The sequence below is a fragment of the Leptonychotes weddellii genome, chromosome 1 (assembly GCF_054177405.1).
Source record: "Leptonychotes weddellii isolate Sample4059 chromosome 1, ASM5417740v2, whole genome shotgun sequence".
NCBI classification, from domain to species: domain Eukaryota; kingdom Metazoa; phylum Chordata; class Mammalia; order Carnivora; family Phocidae; genus Leptonychotes; species Leptonychotes weddellii.
Window position 1 is genome coordinate 128,310,813 of NC_138369.1, and position 27,281 is coordinate 128,338,093.

The 27,281-nt window shown below is 36.3% G+C and overlaps 1 protein-coding gene across 1 annotated transcript in view; it reads right to left on the reverse strand.

Annotated features, from left to right (window-relative positions):
• PAK2 (p21 (RAC1) activated kinase 2) overlaps nucleotides 1-27,281 on the reverse strand; it is an 81,453-nt gene that overhangs the window by 10,999 nt on the left and 43,173 nt on the right. Inside the window, exons 3-13 of the mRNA XM_006742868.3 lie at nucleotides 14,711-14,811; nucleotides 14,225-14,372; nucleotides 12,336-12,367; nucleotides 11,514-11,621; nucleotides 9,999-10,131; nucleotides 8,522-8,585; nucleotides 7,024-7,072; nucleotides 6,424-6,536; nucleotides 4,959-5,076; nucleotides 3,318-3,417; nucleotides 545-741 (exon numbers count right to left, since the gene is read on the reverse strand). Coding sequence (XP_006742931.1) covers nucleotides 545-741; nucleotides 3,318-3,417; nucleotides 4,959-5,076; nucleotides 6,424-6,536; nucleotides 7,024-7,072; nucleotides 8,522-8,585; nucleotides 9,999-10,131; nucleotides 11,514-11,621; nucleotides 12,336-12,367; nucleotides 14,225-14,372; nucleotides 14,711-14,811 — 1,163 coding nt within the window. The remainder of the gene's footprint in view (nucleotides 1-544; nucleotides 742-3,317; nucleotides 3,418-4,958; nucleotides 5,077-6,423; nucleotides 6,537-7,023; nucleotides 7,073-8,521; nucleotides 8,586-9,998; nucleotides 10,132-11,513; nucleotides 11,622-12,335; nucleotides 12,368-14,224; nucleotides 14,373-14,710; nucleotides 14,812-27,281) is intronic.

Below are 27,281 nucleotides of genomic sequence, written 5' to 3' on the forward strand. Positions count from 1 at the left end.
TGTGTACCCAAGCAGTACAGAGGCCAAGGTTCAAAGCTGACAATCTGAAGAGTACATCTAGATATCCTTTGCAGAAAAGTGAGCAAAGTCTTACTCATGTGCAAAATTTAAAACCATATAGCTTACTAAAAATCTACAAACTCTTTACCTAACACATTCAACTCAGTAACCGAGGAGCAAATAATTTTTGCAGAGACTAGGTTATATCAACTTTGTATCCTAAATTTTTGCCTAGTGGCTGGCACAAGCAGATTCTAAATAAATGTTCTGAAGAAATGTATTTTTCTAAAAATAAGGCTGGTGGGGCGCCTGGGTGGTTCAGTTGGTTAAGCAACTGCCTTCGGCTCAGGTCATGATCCTGGAGTCCCGGGATCGAGTCCCGCATCGGGCTCCCTGCTCGGCGGGGAGTCTGCTTCTCCCTCTCCCGCTCCCCCCTCTTGTGCTCTCTCTCTCTCTCAAATAAATAAATAAACAAAATCTTTAACAAAAAAATAAATAAATAAAAATAAAAATAAAAATAAGGCTGGTGTTTAATTGGTCTTACCCTCAAGGGATTTTCATTGAGGTACGGAGGCTCTCCTTCTACCATCTCAATAGCCATGATACCCAGAGACCATATGTCCACTTTAGGGCCATAAGCTTTCCGTGTAACCACCTCTGGTGCCATCCAGTATGGCGTTCCAACCATGGTACTTCGCTTGCTCTGCTCAGGGGTGATCTGGGCGCAGAACCCAAAGTCGGCTATAAAACAAAACAAAACATATCTACAGTTAATGGTGTCCATGGATAGTTTCATCTTAGAGTTCATGATAAATGACTTAATTACATTTGACTATTCAGCCTCTTCTTTTTTAAGACTGAATTTAAAAAGTAATCCAGGGGCACCTGGCTATTGAAGAGTCCATAGAGCATGTGCCTCTTGATCTCAGGATCGTGTTCTCCCACATTGGGCATAGAGCTTATATTAAAAAAAAAAAGTAAACCAGAATGGGTTTGTAGAATGGGTTTACAACGTACAATGTAGAATGGGTTTACAAATATTTTGATGATGTTATATACTCTCACTTTGTTTACTTTTACTTCCCATAAGCAAAGGGCAAATTATCAGGAGGTCTTTTATTCTAAATAATTATCCTAAAATTTTTAATAAAGTTGAAAAAGGTCTAAAAGAAAAAGTTACCAAAGGTGAGCACCAAAACTAAATTCTGTAAATCAGGTAAAAACGCCAGGAAGGGGAACTATTTTTTTTTTTTTAACATTTTTTATTTTTTTTATTTTAAAGATTTTTTTTATTTATTTATTTGACAGAGAGAGACACAGCGAGAGAGGGAACACAAGCAGGGGGAGTGGGAGAGGGAGAAGCAGGCTTCCCGCGGAGCAGGGAGCCCGATGCGGGGCTCGATCCCAGGACCCTGGGATCATGACCTGAGCCGAAGGCAGACGCTTAACGACTGAGCCACCCAGGCGCCCCAAGGGGAACTATTTTTGAAGAAAATAAACAGAAGCTAGAATCACTAAGTATCTGACTTAGCGGACAGCCCTTTTTGAAAAAGACCAGCTTTAACTGCAACTGTACCTAACAAGGTCCTCGCCAGCATTACTCTACCCCAACCACCTCATTTTGTATCCCAGCAGAAAGCCTGGGTTAGCACTCAGTGTTAATTTAGTGGGATCTTTGGGATGAGAATCTAGAATTTTTTCCTCCCTTCTACAGACCGACCCACTCTACTTCAAACATAACTTACTGTTAACATTTAGGTTTGTAAGCTTTGGACTTTTTGTTATGAATTTATATAGGTACAAATATTACCTGTGAACTGCATGGTTTATTTAGCCTAGTTAGGATACTCTGTAAACTGTTTTTTTAAAAAAAGTAAACTCTACCCCCAACATGGGGCTTGAACTCACCACTCTGAGATCAAGAGTCACATGCTCTACCAACTGAGCCAGCCAAGTGCTCCAGTAAATTGCTTCTTAAAATTTATTTTCAGAGATTTTTCCATAGTTGTCGATTGATCTACTTCATTACTATAACCACACAGTATTATAAAATAACAAAATTATAATTTATTTTACCATTCCCATACTGCTAGACATTTAAGGTACTTTTTGTTGTTGTTAACAATGTTGCAGAGAACAACTTTGTATTTATTGTTGTGCATATGTTCAGTAATTTTATCCAAGAGAATACTGAAAGAGCAATTGTTCAGTCAAATTATAATATTTATAGCTAAAATGGGTACTTGTAACAAACCAGGTTACTATTCCAAGTATCTTGTAGGAATTAACATACCTAAGCCTCATGATAACTTTGAGATAGGTACATTTATTAATATTATTCTCATTTTACAAATTGGGAAACTAAGGCATACATATTTTTAGATAACTTATCCAAGACCATTCATCTAGTATGTGGAAGAGCCAGGATAAAATATTATCCAAAAGTCCAATCAGCTTACATGTGTATCCACCAAAAAAGTATGAGAATGTCCATTTCTATTTTGCCTGCTGATTAAGATTAGTAATCATATTTTTGACCATCTGGTAGAACCCCTTCCTTGTGGTTGATTAATTCCTGGAAGAAATATCTTAAAAAAGAGATACTGAAAAAGGAGTCAAACACGCCAGCAGAACAGAAGGAAAAAATTTTGATCTCTTGATCCAAGAAATGCCTTGAATTTTGCATAGCTGGAGGAACCTCAATAGAAGTTCTTCTTGATTCCTCTAGAGGGCATGGTTGAAACTGACAGATTACAGCCAGCAGAGAAAAAGGAAGTCTATGACTTTTCCCCCCATGATTCTATCATGTCTGATAGAGAAGATAATTAGGAAAAGAAGTTTTGTTCCTTGTCATCTCTCAGGTCAGGGTCATAGAGCCCTCCCCTAATTAGGCCATGCTCTACCAAATCCTAAGAAAGCTGAACAGCATAATGATCTACCCTAACAGACAACAGAGACAAATTCAAGTTTATCTTTGGAAGACAGCACCAAGATGATGACAGTCCCAGGCACTGTTCCTCAGTGCTTTACATTTTTAATCCTCAGAAGAACTCTCTGAGACAGTTACTATTATTTTCCTTACCGTCTAATTGAGAAAATAAATAGAGATTAAATAACTCACCCCAAATTATTCAGCAAGTAGTAGCTGATCTGCTATTTAAACCCAAGCTGTCCAGTTGAGAGTCCATATTCTTTACCATTTTCTCCCTCCCCCTCCATATATTAAGTCATAAAAATATTAATAGGTTTCTTTTTACTTAAAACAAAACGCAGAATTATAATAACAAATAAATGTTATTTCCTCATTTGTTACTTACTAAGTTTAACTGATCCTTCCATCCCCAAAAGCACGTTGTCACTTTTGATATCTCTGTGGATCACTTGATTGGCATGTAAAAACTCCAATGCCTGTAAACACTAAACAAGAAAAACACCTATTAATGAAACAGTCCCTGAAAAGTCTAAGGGAAGTTACAATCAGTACTTATGGCCTGAGCACTGCTTCAGAATTCTAATCTAGCCCTTGAAAAGTAGGTAAGAACCTGGGAGGTCCAGTTCCATCCAGCTGTTTACTGATGTGATGTTAAGATGTTTTCCTCATTTCTTTTAGAGTGGATTTTACATAAAGCTATATCCACAACCTAGACACCACTGATGAAAGAGTAACTCTCCTCTTATGCCATGTTTCAGAAAGCATGGAGTCAGAAGTGAGGAAAAACTCTGCCCCCTTCCTTAAATACAAGAATAAGATTAGAGTTTTAAGATCTGCTTGTCCCTATGTTTTTGAATATAAATTGAATATAAAATGTAAACTTGGAAAAAGTTGTGTTTTTATTTCTTACCCCCACTAGAGGAAAACAACAAAATAAAGACCGTACATTATGAATAACAACTAAAAATCTCATTTAAATAGCACTCTGTGCTATTCATTCAAGGAAAAAACAGATAAACTGTGTATTACTGTACTACATTTACCAAGCTTTTTTTTTTAAAGATTTTATTTATTTGTCAGAGAGAGAGAGCACAAGCAAGGGGAGCGGCAGGCAGAGAGAAGCAGGGACTTCTCAATGTGGGACTCGGTCCCAGGACCTTGAGATCATGACCTGAGCTGAAGGCAGATGCTTAACCAACTGAGCCACCCAGGCATCCTGCATTTACCAAGCATTTAAGCAGATTCTTGAGAAGAACAAATCCTCCCCAAAACACTTGTACAATAGAAGCAAGTTTGTCATAATTCGAGGAACTCCTAAAATAATTTTTAAAATAATTACAAAAAGAAATTATTAGAGAAACAAATTAAGTATGGATACATTCTTAAGTTTTTGTCAGTTTTTAAGTGATCACTCTATGTTAGAGATATCATATTATTGAAATACCATATTCATAATTATTAAAGAGTTCTTATTTCCTCCCCTCCTGAAATAACCAAAGGGGCTACCCCTTCAGTGGAGCATAATTAACTCAGAATTAAAATTTTCAGTTTTAGCTTAGACTTGCAATTTGGCAGAATTCTACTGGCTTAAGCAACAGTATGTCTAAAAATTCAACAACCAGCTTTTCACCTTTGAGGAGCTTATTAATAAAGCCAGAAGCAGACTTAAGGTGAACATGTGTCCTGCTTGGTGTGAGATAGTCCTTGTTTCCACTGCTGAGTGGCACTCCCTTTAACTCTTAAAAGTACCCTGTTGGGATGATAAATTTTAATGATCACCTCACTGAAATTTACCTGTGAGCTGGGCTCTTCAAAAATCCATGCTCCATTCCAGAATTATCTTATACATGAAGGAAAGGGTTTAAACTCTCATGTAGGATAAAATGGTATGGAGACAACTTGCAGAGAATATGTAGAGAAAGTATCTCACATAGTAAAAATTACCTGTGCTAACCACCCCCCCCTTTTTTTTAACCTCCTGCTAACTACACATTGCTATAACTTACCGGAAAGGGAATAAACTCACCTCTCTGCAAACAGCAGCAATCTGTGCTTCATCCATGCAGGTTTCTGTTACAACATCAGTAAGGGATCCCCCAGCAAGGTACTCCATTACCACAAACAGTTCATCTCCCATCAGGTAACTAAAAAACCATGACAAACACACAAAATACACTCACATTTTTACTTTCACACCACTCTGTGCTGAAGAATTCAAATGTCAGACACCCTAATCATGAAACTAGAAAGCTGGAAGCCACGAGGACCAGGAAGAAAACTGGCAAGCTGCAATGCAGCAGCGCAGAAAAGTAACTGACGGTCATTAGGACTTTCCTGAGTGACTTCAAAGTTGCCCCACAACTGTAACTTGATGGTTTCAATTAAACTAACGCTGTAAGGTAGGAATCATTCGTCCTGTTTTACAGATGAAGAGATGGCTAGTAAGTGACAGGACCAGAATTGGAAGCCAAGTGTAACGGATTCCAAAGCCCACACACCATGCAAAACTGAAGTGACATAGTATTTTTAAAAGCAGGGAAATATACCTGGAAAGTTGATTTTTACGAACATGGCCCCCATTACTAAAGCTAAAATCTTTTAAAAATGTGTTATCTTTTTCCTATTCTAAACACATTTAAATGTAGAAATAAGAAAGTCACCTATAATCTTCTATCTCCAATACAACCACTATTTTAATTTTCATTTATTTTTCTATTCTTCTTTCATTCGCACATATGTAATTGCTTAAGAATCCCCATATAATTGTAGAATATACAATTTTCTATTCTGCTTTGTTCTGTTACTTAACATCAATGCCTAAATTAAATGAGGTTTTGACAGACAAATTATTTGCCCATGAAAGACAGCATTTGAAATAGAAACTGATCTAAAAGTTTAAAAACCATGCGACCAGGCACCGCTGTCAGTCAACACATGAATCACAGTTCATTTCCTTAATGTTTCTGCGTCTGATCATTTATAATTAATATAAGCACCAGCAGCAATGTCCTTCATTTAACTGCTTTCCCTCACTTGCCAGGTGATATAGATGTAGAAAAAGGCCTGCTAAACTGCAATATGCCTTTTTTTTTTTTAAAGATTTATTTATTTGCACGAGAGAGAGAACACGTGGGAGTTGGGGGGGTGGGGGGGTGGAGCGTAGAGGGAGGGGCAGAAGGGGGAGGGAGAGAATCCCAAGCACACTCCCGCACTGAGCATGGAGCCCAAGGCCTGGCTCCACCTGGGCTTGTTCCCATGACCCTGAGATCATGACCTGAGCAGAAACCAAGAGTAGGACGCTTAACCAACTGAACCACTCAGGTACCCCTGCAATGCGCTATTTTTACTTTTATCTCTCCTCCTCCTTCAAGCTTACTTTTCAACACTGACATCCTACTCTGGTCTAATGCAAGTGCTTGAGCTAGCCCCCAAAACACGAGACTTAAAATTTCTACATTTTTTCCTACTGTTTAAGAAATATTCATATTTACCTGTCCAAGAAGTTAACTATGTTGGGATTCTTTAATTCTTTCATCACCAGAATCTCATTAATGATTAATTCCTTCTTTGGCTGTTTCTGTAAATTAATCTGTTTGATAGCAACCTATGATGGAAACAGAAATAAAAAAATCAGAACAAGTCTCCTAATTCTCTTAGAAAATTACCAACACCAATCAGGTAATAATTTAATTTATTGTATATCTATTGTATTATACAATGAGACTGTAACTTACAGGTAGTACTTTTACTTCCACACTGCCTATGCACAATGTTTTGTAATACACAGAGCCTAATTACTTTTAGATTTCTCCTGAAGCTGATTAACCAACCCAAGGTCATACCAATGCCAGGAATTAATCCTCTTTTCATTTCAAGCTGGGAAAATAATTTTTTAAATATTTGCTTATTTATGAAACTCAGTGCATAATTTTCTTTTTTTCCCCTATTAAGAAAAGTGCTATAAAATACAGAGTAATTCTTTTAACATATTCAACTGAAAAAAAGATTCCTCTTGATTATTCACAGGTTTATCTAGTTTCCTCCTATACTAAAAGCTAATGGTAACCCCAGAAGTATGAAAAAGTGGCTACCTCCTGTCCCAATGCCACATCAGTAGCAGTGAAAACTGTACCAGAAGCCCTAGAGGGGGAAAAAAGACACAACCAGATTTAGGTTTCTAAATCACTATGATTTATATAGCTAAAGACTTTATAATTAGAACAACTGGACAAGGATTAAAGAACATTTAAGACTTAACATTTTTAAACAGGAGTAAAAGCAAACATAAAAGGGGAAAAAATAAGAGAAAGGCAATCCTTGTGGCCAAAACCTATGTTAGAAATTTATCATAAATATCATACCCACAAAAATGTAGGAAAAAGATAAAGGAAAGAAAAAAGTAATATATACTCATGGATCCACTTCCCTGCTTAAGAAACAAAAACCAACAAATAAATTTGAAGTCCTTGCATGAGCTTTCCAAAGGCATCTTTCTGTCCTCCCAAAAGTAATTGGTATTTGGTGTTTATTCTGTAGTTGATGTGCATCCTCTCCATGCATATGTCTACACTTTATCAAGGGCATAGGTGTGTATCACTATAAACTATATTCAACATAAGTTTTAAACTTCTTATAAGTGGTTTTATTTTATGTATTTTTCTGCAATTTGCTTTTTAATTTTTTAAATTTATTTTTTATTTTATGTTTTGAGATTTGCTTTAATTCAACACTGGATTTAGGATAGGTCTTACTCATTATTATTTATATTATTTATATTATTTATATTATTCAATATATTATAATTTATCCATTACCTTGCTCAAGAATATTAAGAGGATTTTGAATTTTTGTTATTAAACCAGTTATGCAACAAAATTTAGATTTTTTTTTTGAGAGGTAGAGGTGGAGGGAGAGAGAGAGAGAGAATCTTAAACAGACTCCACACCCAGCGTGGAGCCCCATAAAGGGCTAATCTCACAACCCTGAGATCATGACCTGAGCGGAAATCAAGAGTCGGACACTTAACTGACTGAGCCACCCAGGAACCCCACTAAATTTAGTTTTTGGAATGAAATTCATAAGGAAGTTTTCAAAAAAGACTCAAGTTCTCTTTCTAAATTCACAGAATACTTTCCAGAGATTAATAACATTAAAAATTCAAGATGTTCATTTGCTCCCAGGCAGAAACAAAGTTAAGTGTAGTTTAAAAATACAAATTACTGGACAAAATCAGATTAGGAGACTCAAAACTCAATACTCAATGATGTGATTAAATACATACTTTTATTGCCTATCATTTTGTAGTAAATGTTCTTATTGTCTTTTAAATATATTTGGTGGTCAATTTTTCCATCTAATCTCTTAACCACCAGTGGGAAATAACATTTAAGAAAAAACAATGTACAGTCATTGCTCAACAGTACAGCTTTGTAACAGCATGTAGAAATAAATGCATTACTTATTTACACAAATCCAAGAATACCATGCATAGAATGCTCTAAGTGCTCAATGTCAACAGGCAGAAGAGAGATACCATACTATACACCCAGGAATTATCATATACTGTTTAACAGAGTCACAAGTACTTACCCTTGCCCAATTTTTTCATATCTTGTGTATTTTTTCTTAGGGTCACCTATGCTCACAATAGTTCCTATTTTAAACAAAAAACAACAAAAAGTTGGAAGCTCAGTAAAGCATTTTAAAGTTGTAAACTAATCTCATTATTCCTTTTAATAAACTCTACTGATTTTAGAATGTTGGTTTTCAAACACAACTTTCAAAAATCATGTATGTTTCAAACACAGAACACTAATGAAACTTAATAGGAAAGTTATCAGAAACAAGAAGACATATTATTTCCATGAGGTTGGACCTCCTAGCTAATGTCTTAATTATCGTCTCACTTTCTCAAAAATAAACACATTTTAAAATGACCAACTGTGTTAGTCTGAGAATAAAGGGGTTCTCAGGATGTGGGATGTTCAGTCTTAATTGGGAAATTTCTGGGGAAGGATGGGTTGGTCATTCTACTTTTCATACTCCACTGAAATGTATTAAACTAATGGTAAGTTATGAAACTACTTATTATCAGAAATAATAATATAAATGATATCCAAATGAATAACCCTAAATGGCTTTTCTGACTCTTCCCATATACCTTCTATCTTCCAATATATTTAGGAAACCACTTATTTCTATAAAGATTACTCTACTTTAGTATGAACTAATCACACATCTGTTTTAGGAAAGTTCACAAAGTCATAACAAGAAACAGTTTTATAATTAGGATTTGGACATAAAACTATAACAATATATTCTTATTACCACTAAGTCAAAACATGAGAAAAACCACACTAACTTTTCACTTGCTCAAGGTAAAAGGAGATATCCACATTAAGGAAGCTCACACAAATAATCTACTTTTATATAAGTACCCAATCTCAGGTCTACGGCCACTTTAGCTATAGTATTTCTCCTTGATCCCTGATCCCTCTATGTCAGTGTTCTTTATAATTATAGTTGCTGTAGACTTGTAATAGACTGGTAATTGGACATTATTGCTCCCCTCTCCCTGGCACTGTGTACACTATTTCCAACGGTTGATTCAGGCCAATGACAGTTAACTGATGAAAAGGGAGAAGAGAAAAAAAAATACATCTAATGTTTACACATATAGCTATATAGGAAGGCCATATTGTTTACTTATTTGGGAATATTTTATATTCTCATATTGAGAAACTATAAGTATGTATAAATATATACAAACTTCCTTTGACAAGGTTTCCAACCATGACCCTTAGATTTGGCCCTTTGGGAAAAAGTATTGTTCCCAAAGGTACCGATCACTGCAGACATTACTCGATAGTCAACACATAATAAACAAGCAAATCAGAGTATGATTTTGGCTTCACCAGAGTTTAACTGAAGCTACTGTTCCTAGAAGGAAACAATTTATTATTTATGTCTTAAGCCAAAACATAAGGTATAAATTAAAATCCACCTGAGCCAAATGTGTCAAGAGCTATTAACAATTAAAGAATAATGTAAAATGTAGGTAACATACTTAATTTCTCCATAATCTCTTCATCTGTCATTTTGGTCTTCTTTTTCTGTTTGTCAGAAGACTTGGCACCGCTATCAACATTAGAATCACCAACTGGTGCAGGGATAGGGTCAATTACAGATCGTGTATAAATCTGCAGAGAGACAGTTAATTACTGAGATCTGAGGAAAAATATTTTTAGGTATTCTTACTGGTACACTATTCAGTTCTTTGATTTTTTTTTTTTTAAGATTTTTATTTATTTATTTGACAGTGAGAGATACAGTGAGAGAGAGAACACAAGCAGGGGGAGTGGGAGTGGGAGAAGCAGACTTCCCACTGAGCAAGGAGCCCGACGCGGGGCTCAATCCTAGGACCCTGGGATCAAGACCTGAGCCGAAGGCAGATGCTTAACGACTGAGCCACCCAGGCGCCCCAGTTCTTTGATTTTTAATCACAACTAGCTTATTCCAGTGTTCTAAAGAATATTTTCAGACTTGTCTTAATAAAAGACTTTTAACTAAGACAAATAAATGTTAAACACTTTTGACACGTGATGTATAGATTTTAAAAGTCAGTCTAACAAAATAGCAGATCTATGAATGAAATTTAAGTGTAACCAGATCTAAAATGATATGCTAGCAATGAAGCAAAAAGGTACAAATTTAAAAATCATGTTCTTACTACAGAAGAGAAATAAAGAGAAAAAATTACGGAAACCAAGATGCTGAATTAACTATTAATTCTCATAAAAACTTCTACCCAAAGTTGATTTCTACCATTTCATTTTATTTTTTTATTTTTTTAAATTTTTATTTAAATTCAATTAACATATAATGTATTATTGGTTTCAGAGGTAGAGGTTAGTGAATCATCAGTCTTATATAATCCCCCTTGTTCTACCGTTTCATTTTAAACAGCCAATTCTAGGAGGTAAAGCAAGAAAACAGAGCCCTCTCTCGTTAGATCAGGACCCGGCAGCAGTCCTCAGAGCCCTTCCTGCTGATTGTACCAGCACTTCACCGTGCAGCATCCCGCCCCGCCTTCCGTTGTACTAGTACAGGGAGAAAGGACTCTTTCCGTCTCTAAGGTCATTATTTTTTCAATTTTCCCCTATCTGCTTGGGAATTTCACTCTCAGCAGCCTCTTGCATGACACCAAGGCTTTAAGAGAAATGTAAAATGGGAGATTATATACACAATTTGTTAGGTAAGAAGTAAGATTTAAGTTTTAGATAATAGTAGTTGAGATTGAGATAGAGAAAGCCAGAGAAATAGATGGATTCTCTGGAAGACAAGGTGTAACACAGAAAGGAAAAACAATGAGGTAACTATTTTAACTTTTAAGGAAGTCATTTAATTTTAATTTTCAAAAAAACTAGTTTTTTGATGAATGATTTTTAGGTAGAGTTCTCCTCGTCAAATTTCCTCATACTGAGACCTTTTGAAAATTAATCAATGGCAGTCAAATACAGACTGCTGTTTTTTAAAAACACACATGCCCAGACACCCAGAGTCCAATTACTCAGACACGCACTGATTTTGTATGATCCGGTCGTGGGGCAATAACAGGGGGAGCAGCCTCTTCATCATCATCATCTTCCTCTGTTACTACTGCTGATGTTTCTGATCCCTTGGTACTCAGCTGCATTAATCACATGAGCAAAGCAAGGAAGACAAGTCAGATACAACAATATGTTAAAATAGGACTCTCTTTTCTTGACATACTTGAAAAAATGTATTTCTTTAATAGCTCATTTCAAAACGATAAAACCTCAATGGTTCTAATCTAATCACTTAAAAAGTAAAGGCAATTCTATAACTTATACAAAAGTTTATGAAATAAATGTTTATAGCAAGTATCAAGTTTTCTTAATAGAAAATCTATACATTTTATATGGAGAATTTTATGTCCCTTAAACAAGCCCTAAAAGGAAACAATCACTTTATTTGTTAAAACCAAAAACAAAGATCCTCTAGGATTTGTATAAGTCAGAGTCATTTTCGGTCATTTAAGACAGCTAGATTCACCATCAAAAATGGTGGCTGATAAAATAAAAGAAGACGTTAACCTTTATAAAGAGCTTATTGCATGCCAGGTGTATGCTAGGTAGGTACTTTACATATTACCACATTTTGTCTTCATATAACTCAAGAAGGCTGTTTCTTCCTAATTGAGGAAACTGTTTACTTAATATGGCTTCCTTATTTGCTTAATCAAGTGGCCAACTTAAAATATATTAAGTAGTTATTTATTTTGATGGCTGTAATTTATTTTAGACAGTTAAATAAAAACTGAGATTTGTTTTGGGTAACTTAAGTTAGAACAAGAGCTGTAAGAAGTAATAAATTAACTTACTGCTGGTGTTCCAGAAGGGAAGCCATCTTTCTCTGAATACAAAACAGAAAATAATGCTAAGTCAACAACTCAAAAAATAAAACAACTTCTATATAGTAAAGGGAAGAAAAAAAAAATAAATGGAAGAAAATACAAAGCAGAGCAAGTAAAATATTCTTAGACTGATTTCGTTTTAAGATGAAGTAAACCTTGAGAAAAATGACAATATCAGTATTCAAATATGAATTTATAAAAGATTGTGCTAACAAATCTCAAATCTTAATGGAACTCTGTAAATTTACTAAAAATCATCGACTTGTATGCTTCAAATGGGTGAATTTTATAGCATGTGAACTATAATAAAGCTATTAAAACAATTGTAACTATACTTCTCAATGTGTATTTATTAAAACAAAACAGAAATTATTCATAGTAATACTTTCTCCAGAAAACTGTCTATTGAGAAATTTAAAGCAACTACTCAAACAACAGCAATTGTGCAAAGGAAAATTCTTGACATAAATTTTGATCAATAAGACAGCATACTCCTGAAGGCAAAACACAGTTCATGAAGACTAACTGTCAAAACATTCATTCTGGAGTTTAGAAGAGCAAGTTTTGTTTTGTTTTACTTTTCAAAAGGCCCAGAGACTTTTATATTTTTTATACATATATACAATATCTAACAATATGTGCTAAATAATATTAATATAATTATGTAATTACAATATACTATATTAATATTTAACATATATTATACATTAATATAACATAAAACATACTTATATTTGTTATTTTTATAAGTATATAATATAAATGTAAGTATTTATATAAATAAATACATATTTACAAATATTATATTAAAGGTATATATTTAACATAACTTTAACATATATATAGCATAAAAAATAGGGTGAAAAGAACATACCATTTTCTGGTCAAACACTGATTTAAAAAAATACTAATTTACACAAACTTACTGACACAAAAGTTCTAGGGACAAGTTTGACCTTTTGCTAAGGATGTAAAGGTCAGTATCTAAGTAAAAAAGTCAAGATCATTTGGCCAAGTGGTCTCTATTTTTTCCTTGAGCACAGCCCTTATTTCTGTGAAAACGTAATCAAATTAAATACAGTTAATTAAAACTACATGTATGATTTTAAGGGTCAGAGAAACATAAAGACACCTGGGGATGTAATTAGCAAAATCCACTGAAGGAAACAGGACCCATGGTCCTGTTTCTTCAACAAATAAACTGCAAGGAAAAGAGTATGAGAATCCACGTGAGGGAGCCTAAACATCAAAAGAGATTCAAGAGATACAGCAATCAACTATAATGTATGGACTTTATTCTGATCCTGATTTGAACAAATAAACTATTTTAAAAAACCCACTATACTTCAATTCTGACCTAATGATACTCTAATTCCAAGGTGTAAAATCTTTTCATTCTAATGCTTATTTTATGTTTATATATTTGATAAGTTTCAATTTTTGAATGGACTTAACCATTTTTTACTTCAAAGTCTATGTATTTAATATAGCTAACAACCCTCCTCCTGTCCTACTAACAATAAATATATTTCTAGTATGAACATGCCTATAAATCAGCACCTTTCTCTTCTATTGCTGGGAGTCATTCCAAAGCAGTGACATGAAAAAAGAAACAAAAGGCCAAAACATCCACTTTTGGCAAAACTAAGAGATTAACATACTCCCCAGACTCCAAATTATGCATAAAAGCTGCCCCAATTAGTTTACAAAAGGCAGATCTACACAGGGGGCAACAAAAGAGACAAGAACCACAGCTTAGCTTTTTATTTTTCCAGAAGCAATCTTTTTATCTAGATGTGCTTCACAATTTTGTAATCCCATTTGAATCAGCCTTCTACCACAGTATGACGTCTTACCAGGAGGAGTAAAGCTCAGATATTTCTGCTTCACTGTGTTGGAGTCATAGAACTTTAAGACATCCAGCACAGCCTGAGGATTCTTCTTTTGCTCTAGTTTGGTGATATTGGAGGTCTGTAATAATCGTGCCCACTGTTCTGGCATGCCCTAACAAAAAGATATTCAGAAATTAGTTGTTTTGAGTTGTCCAATAAAATCAATTTCCAGAGGTTAATGACAAAACACATAAAAAACAAGCCAATCAATTGTAGCCTTGATTAAATTATAAAACGTCTTATTTTTCTAAATCTATTTTGCATAATTCTAACTAATGGGCTCAGCTCCCTAAGAAAAAAATACATTCAACCACAAACACTTTTATAAGAAGAGAAAAGCACTAAGAATCCACAGTTAACATGTGGATAGAAAAGTTAACTTGAAACTTAATAATGCAAAGAAAGGTCTGAGTGCTGATACATAAATGAGTCCCAACTGGGTAAACTTACAGTGAATTCTCCAGTAACCGCATCAAAGCCAACATGGATGGTGTGCTCAAAATCAGATGGAGGAGAAATTTCTGGCCGTTCCTTTTCTTTCTTCTTACTTCCTAAAGGGCATTAAAAAAAGAATCAGCCTATTTAAACACAATTAATAAAGGTACTCATAATCATGTTTCTCCAAAGAACAGATTAGGAACAAAGTTATTCTAGAAGAGATCTCCCCTAAAGACACTGGCTGATAGGAAACTGATAAAAGTAAAGTAACCTATTCTGTCTTCAAGCAGGGGTGGGGACCACCACAGCTGTGTCCTGATTAAAGAGGTACCTGGACTGACTCAGCACCAGGCCTGAATAAAAGAGCACAGGGCAGAAGAAACAGCCCTTTAGAGCAATGGTTCTCGAAAATAGAGGCCTACACTTCAGATACTGAGCAACTCGGAAAACAAAGTCTATCAAGTCCTATTTCCATTTGGCTCTATTCATCCCAAAAGAAAAACTTACATTACTATGCCATGTAGATAATATAGACTGTATAAACGAAGAATTTACAATGAGCGTGCCACCTTTCTTGAGCAACTCTAGCCATTCCTCTTTTTATTAAAGTTAATAACTGCTACATATTAATGCTTCCCGCTTTTTCCATGGTTCTACCAACTGTTTTTGCTACATTTCTGACACACATCAATAATATTCTCTGTAATTCAAACACATTCGTTCCTCTCCACCCCCATGCCTCACCGCGCCCCCCTCCCCCCCTCCCCCCCTCCGCCTTGCTCTCAGATCCTCCTGCTCTGATCTGCAGTAGTATGCCTGGGCTTCTGGCAGAGTTGTTGTCCTAGGACATTCCTTCACTTTTACCCTTGCTAGAATCTATTTTCTGGTTACTTTGTTCTCTTCTTTTTTGGTTTACCCGTTTGATACTTCTTGACTATATACATATATATTTAGTTGAAAATGCTTTCCCCCCTCAGAACTTCTCATTTCCAGTGTTGCTATTTAGAAAGTCAATGCCATTTTGAACTACTGTTGAAAATCAATTGTCCATATATGCCTGGGTCTATTTCTAGATACATAACTCTGTAGCAATGATCTCTTTATCTTTATGCCTATACCAGCCTGCCTTCACAGTTGTACTTTATTTTTTTATTATTTTTTTAAAAGATATTTTGTATTTATTTATTTGACAGAGAGACAGAGAGCAAAAGTAGGCAGAGGGGCAGGCAGAGAGAAAGGGAGAAGCAGGCTCCCTGCTCAGCAGGGAGCCCAATGCGGGGCTCGATCCCAGGACCCTGGGAACATGACCTGAGCTGAAGGCAGACGCTTAACCAATTGAGCCACCCAGGCGCCCCACACAGTTGTACTTTAAAAATAAGCCTTGAGGGGCCCCTGGGTGGCTCAGTCGGTTGCTCTCCCTCTGCTGCTCCCCCTGCTTGTGCTGTCAAATAAATAAAATCTTAAAAATAAATAAATTGGGAAGTATTCCTTCCCATTCCATTTTCTGCAAGATTATGTAGAACTGTTGATACTTCTTCCTTAAATGTGGAACCATATGGGTCTGACACTTTCTTTGTGGATGGTTAATAACTACAAACTAAATTTTCCTAGAGAGACAGTGTTTCCAGGTTACCTATTTCTTCTTGAATGAACTTTGAAAATTTGTCTTTCAGGAAATTTTTGCACTTTTAACATGTTGAATTTGTTAATTTCTTTTTTTTTTAAGTCTTTATTTATTTATTTGACAGAGAGAGAGAACACAAGTAGGCAGAGCACAAGCAGAGGGAGAGGGAGAAGCAGGCCTCCCGCAGAGCAGGGACCCTGATGCAGGGCTCGATCCCAGGACCCTGGGACCATGACCTGAGCCGAAGGCAGGCGCTTAACCGACTGAGCCACCCAGGGGCCCCATGTTACCTAATCATTTTTAGTATCTGTAAAAATGCCACCCTCTTTCATTCTCAATACTGGTAATTTGTGTCTCTCCCCCAACCCCACCCCTTCAGTCCATCTAGAGGTTTACCCATTTTATTGATATTCTCGATAAATCAGCTTATGGTTTCATTGATTTTTCTATTTTATTTTATTAATTTTTTTAAAAAGATTTTATTTATTTATTTGACAGAGAGAGACACAGCGAGAGAGGGAACACAAGGGAGAAGCAGGCCTCCCAAGGAGCAGGGAGCCCGATGTGGGGCTCGATCCCAGGACCCTGGGATCACGACCCGAGCTGAAGGCAGATGCTTAACCGACTGAGCCAGCCAGGTGCCCCGATTTTTCTATTTTATTGATGTCCACTTTGAATTGTTATTTCTTTTCTTCTACTACTTTGGATCTTACTCATTCTTCCTTTCTAGTTTATTAAGATGGCTTTGCTTAAGTCATTGACTTAAAAAATCTTCTTCTTTTCTCATATGGGTGCTTAATACTATACATTTTCTTCTAAGTATTGCCTTAGCAGCATTTTCATTCTGTTTAACATACTTCCTAAGTATCCTTTTGATTTCTTCATTTATTTAGAAGCGGGTTTTTTTTTTTCGAAATATTTCCAGAGATTTTTCTGTTATTGATTTCTAATTTAATTACATTGTGGTCATGGAATATACTTTGTGTGATTTGCATCTTCCCACATTTATTAGGCTTTAAAAAATCTCCCTAGAATGTGATCTCAGTAAGTGTTCCATGTTCACTTAGAAAGAATGTGTATTCTGCTAGATAGAGTGTTCTATAAATGTCAACTGGTCAAAGTTGATAGATAGTTTTAGCAATCTTCTGTCTACTTGCTCTACCAATTATTGAGAGAAGTATACTGGAATCTCCAACTATAACTGGAATTGTCTATTTCTCCTTAAAATTATATCTGTTTTTGCTTCATGTATTTCAAAGCTCTATTATTAAGTGCATAAATGTTTACTTCTATTATATCCTCTTGATGAACTGACTTTAGAACTGACCTTATTACCATTATAAAAAAAACCTATTCCCTATCCTTATCCCTTAAATATTTAGAGCAGTATCTTTTGCTCTAAAATCTACTTTATCTGATTTTAGCCAGTCCAGGTTTCTTTTCAATGTTAGCTTAAAAAAAAAAAATCCTTTTATTTTAACCTATTTTGTGGCTTTATATTTTTTAAGTGGATTTCTTGTGGACAGCATATAGTTAGTAATCTAATAACCTGTGCTTTTTTTTTTTTTTAAGGTTTTATTTATTTGACAGAGAGAGAGAGACAGCTGGAGAGGGAACACAAGCAGGGGGAGTGGGAGAGGGAAAAGCAGGCTCCCAGTCTAGCAGAGAGCCCGATGTGGGGCTCGATCCCAGGACCCCAGGATCATGACCTGAGCCGAAGGCAGACGCTTACGACTGAGCCACCCAGGCACCCCTAACCTCTGCTTTTTAATTGGGGTATTTAGATCAGTTACATTTAATGTGATTATTGATATAGCTGGGTTTACTTTTTCTTTTCTATCGTCTATTTTTAAGTCTACAGTCTATCTATGTATCTATCTATCTATCATCTATCTATCTTTAAGTAGGCTCCACGCCCAGTGTGGAGCCCAATGCAGGGCTTGAACTCACAACCCTGAGATCAAGACCTGAGCTGAGATCAAGAGTCAGACACTCAACCAACTGAGCCACCAGGCACCCCGATACACCTGGGTTTAAACCCACCATTCCATAATTTGTTTTCTCTATTCTTGGCTCTCTACTCTTTGTTTACATTTCCTCTTTTTGATTTACTAAGTATTTTTTATAATTCCCTTTTATCTCCTTTGTTGTTTTTTTAAACAGTAACTCTTTAATAAAGTTCATCTGGGTTTTAGTATATATAGAGAGAGTTGTGCAACCATCACCATAATCTAACTGTGGACATTGTCTTCATCCCTAAAAGAAACCTAGTACTCATTAGCAATCACTTCTCGTTGTTCCCTCTCCTCCTCCCAAGCTCGAGGTAACCATTAATCTTTCTGTCACCACACATTTGCCTATTCTGGCCATTTCATATAAATAGGACCACACAATGTGCAGTCTTTTGTTAAATGGTTTTTACTTAGTTTTTGAGGTTCATCTATGTGACAGAATGTATCAGGACTTCATTTCTTAAAAACTCAGTTCAGAGACTTAGATAAAAAACATTTGCCATTTTCAGTGATTTTCATTCCTTTATGCAGATCCACATTTCCATCTGACAACATTTTCCTTCTGCCTGAATGATTTGGTTTAACAATTCTTACAGGGCAGGCCTGCTGGTGATATATTCTTTCAGCCTTTATACATTACAAGAAGTCTTTTGTTTCCCCTTCATTTTTGAAAGATATGTTCACAAGATACAGAATTCTAAGTTGACAGATTTTTTTTTTTCTTTCAGTACTTTAAAGATGTTCCTTCTTGTCTTCTGAGATGCACTGTTACTTCCATGAAATCCACTGTCATATTTTGTTCCTCTGTATGTAATGTGTCTTTTCTTTCTGGCAGCTTATTTTTTGGCTTACAACAATGTGGTTTTTTTTGTTGTTAGTCCACAGAAATTGAGCCAAAGGTCTGAAAGCTTTTAAAATTTTCTCTTTGGGGCGCCTGGGTGGCTCAGTCATTAAGCGTCTGCCTTCGGCTTGGGTCATGATCCCAGGGTCCTGGGATCAAGTCCCACATCGGGCTCCTTGCTCAGCGGGGAGCCTGCTTCTCCCTCTGCTTGTGTTCCCCCCTGCTCTCTAGCAAATAAATAAACAATAAAAAATATTAAGGGGCGCCTGGGTGGCTCAGTCATTAAGCGTCTGCCTTCGGCTCAGGTCAGGATCCCAGGGTCCTGGGATCGAGCCCCACATCGGGCTCCCTGCTCCGCGGAAGCCTGCTTCTTCCTCTCCCACTCTCCCTGCTTGTGTTCCCTCTCTTGCTGTCTCTCTCTCTCTGTGTCAAATAAATAAATAATCTTAAAAAATATATATATTAAAAAAAATTTTATCTTTATCACTAGTTTTAAACAATTTGATTATGTGTTGTGGTGTAGTTTTCATCATATTTCTTGTGCTTGGAATTCACTGAACTTCTTGAATCTATGGGTTTATAGCTTTCATTAAATGTGTAAAGTTTTCAGCCACTTTTTAAAAACTTTTTTTTTTAATGCTTCCCCTTTCCATTTTTTGGAGACTTCATTTACGCTTATATTAGCTCTGCATGCAGTTTGTCCCATGGCTATTCACTCTTGTTTCACTTTTTTTCTTCTAAGTTTCATTTTAGATGGTTTCTAGTGCCATGGTCTTCAAATTCACTTATCTTTCCTTCTGAAATGCCTGATCTACTGTTAATCTGTCCATTGTATTTTCAATCTCTAGAATTTGATTTGTTCTTTTTTTCTATTTTCCACTGCTACCTCTAAATATGCCCAATCTTTCCTTCGGGTTTTTCAACATATGGAATACAATTATTTCACCGTTTTAATATCCTTGTCTATTAATTCATCATCTGTGTCATTTCTGGATTGATTCCAATTGGTGGATTTTATTCATTATGGGTCTTTGCATGCCTGGAAAATACTGAATGGATGCCAGACATTGAAAATTTTTCCCTGGTAGGTGCTAGATATTTTTGTATTCCTATAAATACTGGTGAGCTTGTTATTCTTAGCTGTTTACTCATACAAGGGAGAAACATATTTATAAACAGTGATCCTTTTAGGTATTAAAGTTTTGTTAGGCAAAATTGGAGCAACATTTAATCTAGAGCTAATTCTGCCCCATTACTGAGGCAAGACCTCTACTCAATGTTTCTTATTCTGACCGGTGGGAATAGGAAATATTCTAGGCCCTGTGTGAGCATCAAGGATAGTTTCCTCTCATCATTTCCAGCGGTTCCTTTTCCAGCTCTGGGTAGTTATTCTCACATACATGTGCTACTGAAGACTCAAGGGGGACTTCTACAGATCCTTCTCTCTTTCTCTGGTATGTGTATAAAAACTAGCTGCCTTGACATCTCTCAACTCCCAGCTCTCTTTCTTAGCTCTAGGAGACCACCTAATTGTTCCTCCCTTTGCTGCAGCCTGCCAACTCACTCCAGGCAGTAAGCTGGGTCAATTGCAGGATTCACCCCCATTGTTTCCCATCTCTCAATGACTGATTTCCTTTATTATCTGATGTACAACATCATGAAAACCATTATTTTGTGTGTTTTTTCCCCAGTGTTTTAGTTCTTTCACATGGAGGGATAAATCTGGTCCCTGTTACTCCATCTTGACTGGAAGTATAACAGGTTTTGCTGTCTTATCTGTGGTATTATGAAATTTCAGGATATGATTTGATATGGTCTTTATTCTTTCATTGAGCTGAGTACTCAGCAAGTCCCTTCCATCTGGAAATCATATTCTTCAGATCTGGGAAATTTTTCCTATTATTTCTTGGATTATTTTCTTTGTTTACTATTAGATCAGTACATCATATTATTTCCTCTCATATTTTCCATCTTTGTATTTTTGTCCAATAATTGGGAGAATTTTCTTGACTGTCTTCCAATCTTCCACCTATTGATACCTTTTGTTTGCTTTGGTAATCTTAAATGTTCATTTCCCAAGAATTACTTCTCATTTTTTTCTGATCGTTCTTTCTCTGAGAATATTTTCCTTGTTTCATGGATGCCATTGATCTTCTCTTTGAAGATTATAGTGTGTATAGGTTGGTTTTCTTCACCTCCATTGTCTGTTTCTTCTATATTTCTTTTTTATCCCCTGTTGTTTTATCCTCTCTTATATTAAGGGTTTTTCTCAAATGTCTGGAAATCCTTTGCTGTCTACTCATACAACAAAGTATTAAAAAGTTAACTGGAAGATAAGTCAGCCTTTTCATTGAAGATGGGGGTGGGGGTGGGGTACCTAAAGTATTTTTTTCTAGGACATTTGTTTATCCAGAGAAAAATCTTCCAATCTCTAGTCTGAGGGCTTTGAGTCAAGCTACAAGTATTGTGAAAGCAGGGCAGAGGAAACAAGTTTTACATGTTAACTTGCTTCGAATTGGCCTTTCTTCTTCTTTTTTTTTTAAGTTTCAGAGATAGAATTTAGTGATTCATCAGTTGCATATAACACCCAGTGCTCATTATATCAAGTGCCCTCCTTAAGGCCCATCACCCAGTTACCCCATTCCCCCCCCACCTCCCCTCCAGCAATCCTGTTTGTTTCCTATAATTAAGGAATCTGCCTTTCTTATTCTTGTGCTACACCTTTCACTGACTCCTCTGACAAGAATGAGGGTTTAATTTCTCCTCGAATACATATAAACATCAGTTTGTTCTTTTGTTCTACTGGAGGATGGGATTTAAAACATTTCATTGGCTATATGGGGTAAAGAAGGGATCTTAAGGGGCCTCTGAGACTACCTACATAGATTTTCAATTAAGTCCCCCCCTTTTTCAGCCTGTGTATTATAGCTCCCCACCCTACCCCACCCCACCCCACCACACACACACACATCATGTTGTATGTCTCTAAATCCTAAGCCTCTGAGATTTTTACAAGGAAACCGGTTCACTTCTCACAGACATTGCCATCTGCAAATGCTTAGGATAGGTCCTTGTCTGTTCAGTTTAGTCAGATACCACTTTTCCATCCTTCCATCTTTCAAATATGTATACTACGTCTCTTCCTCTATTCCCTTTGCCCTTGTGATATAAAAAAAATTTTTTTAACTGTCATTTTACTTGGGTCTGGGGAGGGATAGCAAATAGAGGCATGTGGTTAACCTGCTATATTGTCAATCTGCTTTGTTAACCAGAAAAGTCTTCTAATATAAGTGAGCTAAAAGTCGTGTTGTTTGATAGGTCTGCATATCTACAGTTGGAATGTCACTGTACACTATTTTTTGTTTACAAGATGCTACTGACCTAGCATTAGCAGAAAACATACTATTTTTTTTTTGACTAGTGATGATAGATTTGTGCTCAAATGTCCACCTACTTTTTAGATCTCTTTGACACCTATTTATTTATAAGAGATCTGACTATGGTAAGCGGGCAGGGCACATTAGGTGTGGCAAGGAGCAGAGGGAACTGTAACTATTAAGTCTAGTACAAATTTTGCTAACTCTACTGAAATGCACAGTTCCATCTATCATAAACAACCTCTCATTTTCACCTACACTGTGAGTATTCTGAGGTCATGCCCTCTACTTCTCTTTAGAAGTCCCTAGACTTCTAACTCCGTATCCTGCATATAGGAGGAAATATTTATTAACCAACTATAAACTAATAGTTTACTTTTTATATGGCTCTGAATTGATGACAGAAAAACAATTTCATGTACTATAAAAGTACTTGTTTCCTCTTCTTTAAAAATATCTGCTCAGAATCCCACTTTTGATATGCATGTGGTTGGCAAAGATACTATTCTCTTAAATGACCCTGACTACAGATGACTGGTCCAAGGTAGGCATGAAATTCAAGCCAGGTTAGCCATTGTTCCCTGCACACTCCCAGCCGATAAGCGTGGGTCAGCAGTGAATACCTAAACTAAGCCAGACTTAACACCCTGAAAATCAGTCCCTCACTAGTGAATGAAGTTCTAAGAAATAAATGCCAAAAACTGTTGAGGGCTGTTTCCTAACACAGAGAGAAAAAACAGCCTGAAATTAAAAAACTAAAGCCAGGTAACATGGAAAAAGACAAGACATATAGCAAGATAATTCCTGGTTCCATCTGTGTCTAAGGCCCAGCCATATTTTTCAACTTGGGAATGTTGAGTTTAGAGACATATATTAAAGAAAGTTTCACATATATTAGGAGTACAGAATAAAAAGTTAAAGGAAAGGGGCGCCTGGGTGGCTCAGTTGGTTAAGCGACTGCCTTCAGCTCAGGTCATGATCCTGGAGTCCCGGGATCGAGTCCCACATCGGGCTCCCTGCTCAGCGGGGGGTCTGCTTCTCCCTCTGCCCTCTTCCCTCTCGTGCTCTCTGTCTCTCATTCTCTCTCTCTCAAATAAATAAATAAAATCTTTAAAAAAAAAAATAAATAAATAAAAAGTTAAAGGAAAGAAGTAAAAACAAGCAGAACTTGAGACATTTAAATACATTAGTTCACTATAAAGGAAGTGACCCAGTATCCTAAAAATCTATTTAATTTCATTTGTTTTTTATATAACACACACACACACACACATACAAATATTCCCTGTATTTCAGTTGTCTTAGGAAGGGAAAGGGATATTTTAAAAAAATATCTAAAACAAAAAGATAGTGAAGCATGTCTCAAATCAAACAATCTGTGGGAAGGCTACTGTTACATAAAAAGAATCATTCCTTTATAACTCTGGAAACCAAGAACTATAAGGACCGCCACCAACAAAAAACCCCACAATCATCTATCAACAGATGTCCACCAGGCAACTGGATCACTTGCTGGGAAGTAATGAATCAGGGAAAGAAACTTCTTTCAATAAAACCCACAACTTGTTAGGGTAGGAGGGGGAAACAAGATTCTTAGAACCACTTTCCAACTTTATCAGACGATAAAACAAGCAGGCAGGCAGCAACTTTCTGCTAAGAGGTGGGGTCCTATGTCATGTGTTACACAGAAGGTGCTTAACAAGAATCCTAAGGACGTCACTGCCACATTTTTTAAGACCACCACCTTTTAGGCTACATTGGAGCTAAAGTCTAAGGCTAAAAAAATCCCCATCTCTCTAAAAAGAAGACTCTTCTATTTCTACTCTAACAGAATCAGTGATTACCCATTTGTTCTTTGACCCAGAACAGCTTCAAATTAGTAAACCTTTGTGTTTCGTCACAAAGAAGGGTATTCTCTAAAAAAGAGGAAGATGGGTATGGGCTACTCTTATTAATCTTAGAATTCAATTTTTAGACCAGAAGGGGTATTTACAGTTCCATCATCTTCATCACTAACCACAAGTGAACGTGCATACAGACTGAATTAGAAAATTGCCTTGGTTAGTAAGTAATATATCATTCAACGCTGACTGAATAGAGCTTTTTAAAAATAAGCCAAGACAGTGGCTCATTACCATTTTTATTAACGAAACTACGGGACTTGTTAAGTCATTTCTCACCTGGATTACTGCAAAATCCTCCTAACTAGTTTCCAACTTCAGTCTTAGGCCTCCAACATACCTACTTTCCATACAGCTACTAGTCTCTCCTATTTAAGACAAAAATGTGTCCAGGTCCCTCCCCTATTTAAAATTCTGTAATGGTTCCCTAGGAAACAGGATAAAATCTGAGCTCTGTAGCATGGAATACAAGGCCCTTTATGACCTGCTCCCTGCCCACCTGTTTAGCTTCCTCTCCTGTCTGCAGTTTCCTCCACACATCATGCTATTATTCTTTCCTCCTGTCTGCTTTCAAGTCACACTGGACTGTACTCAGCCCCATGAATGTGCTATGATCCCTCCTGGAGATGGGCCACTGAAACTCTTTTCTAGGCATTTTAACTACTAAAATCCTCCTACTTATTTTCAGTTATTCATTCTTTAGTCTTCAGCTCTACTGTCACTTCTTTAGGAAGCCTTCCCAGAAAGGACAGACATCTTACACTAGCCCTATTACCACTTTTCATAATTCGTAACTTTATGCTGTAGTTTTGGTTAGTGTTATGAGAGCAGGGACACCATCTGCTTCATCACTTTATCTCTGATCACACACAGGGTTCATATGATACATATGTATCAAGATGTGAAAAGATTTGTTCAATCAAGTTGTCATAAAACATGTAATTTCTAATTTTCTTAACTCTTACAGTGACACTGATTAACCAAAAATGAATAACTGAAGATAGTCCAGCTTTTCTTTCTTTTTTTTTTCATGAAAACAGCTGTCTGTTAGTAAGGACAGCAATAGGGATGTAAATTTGAGTAGCATAAAATGAGTATCCCTAGATCAGGCTTTATATTAGAGATAGCAAAAATCTTAGGGTAATTATGGTTTTTTTAAAATAAAAATACAGTTTTTCCCTTCTAGACTCCTGTTTCAAGATGATAGACTAACGATATACTGTAGCCCTCCCCCTTTATAACAAATCTCTTTATCATGGAACAAAATGAATGAGGAATGCCTAAAGATGAGAAGAATTCAGATAAAACTAAGGAGAGAAATAGCCGCTCAGAATGTAGGCAAGAGAATGCCAGTTCAGAAATGTTGGGGATGGTTAAGCAGGTAGATCTCTGTGTTCATATAAGCATGAATATGAGTACACACACACAGGGCGCTCTCTTCCTCCTAATCATCAAAGTTTCAGGTCATAGCTTCATCAGAAATGTCAGCTTCCAGGAAGGAATAGTAAGTGTGGGAGGCTGGGTTGGAAAGGGAGGGAAGAGCCCCAGGGAATGAGAGGAATTAAGGAGCACCCAACCCTCCAAACATTTCATCTCTCTCTCTCCCTCCAACTAGGTTATAAAAAGTGACTGCAGATGCTCTACTCTCAACTACAAAGCTGATTGCAATTCTTCCCATCTTGCTCTACAAATTCAATGCAATTCTAATAAAAATATCAACAGGTTTTTTTTTAAAGTATATGATAAACAAATTCTAAAATGTATACAGAAGAGCCAAGGGCCAAAAGATCATAAAAAAGAACTTGATAGGTTTGCTCTCTCGGGTATCAAAAAAAGGAATTAGAAGCTATAGTAATTAAGGCGGTACAGTATTAGCTCAGGGACAAATAAGCCAATGCAATAAAGAGAACACAGAAACAGACCCTGGCATACGTGGAAACCTGACCGATAATGGCTTGTATTGCAGGTCAATGGGGAAATGATAAAAGTTTCAATGAAAGGTCTGGGACACTGGTTTTTTAAAAAAGTGAGTATGGATCTCTCTTTACAGAAACATAAAAAACAAATCCAGATAGTTCAAAGGTTTAAACTGTAAAACTTTTAGGAAAACATAAGAAAGTATCTTTGACCCCTAGTTTCGCAAAGATTTTTCTTTCTTTCCTTTCCTTCTCTCTCTCTCTTTCTTTCAAGATTTATTTATTTATTTGAAAGAGAGAGAGGGAGACAGAGAATCTTATGCAGACTGTGTGCTAAGCACAGAGCCTGGTACAGAGCTAGATCTCACAACCCTGAGATCACCACCTGAGCAGAAACCAAGGGTCTGACGCTTAATCAACTGTACCACCTAGGCATCCCTATAATAGAATTTTTTTAAGAGAAAAGAAAAATAGGAATTGAATAAGAAAGGCAAAGTTTTTTTTTGTTGTTGTTGTTGTTTTTTAAGAGCCTGTAGGGGTGCCTGGGTGGCTCAGCTGGTTAAGCGTTGGACTCTTGGTTTCAGCTCAAGTCATGATCTCAGGGTTGGGAGATTAAGTCCCACATGGGGCTCAGCACTCCCTGCTCACTCCCTGCTCAGCGTAGAATCAGCTTCAGATTCTCTCCTTTTCCCTCTAAAATAAGTAAATATATAAATAAATTTAAAAATAAAAATAAAGAGCCTGTAAAGTTTTAAGATTAACACTAAAAAGTTATTAGATCTTGAATGTGATTAACACAAGAAAACAAAAAGACTTCGGAAATCACAAAAACAAAATGTAAGAGATCTCAAGAGCTGATAAATGCAATCAGAGCCATCCTAGGTACCTTCACCCTCCCTTTGTATGGGGGGA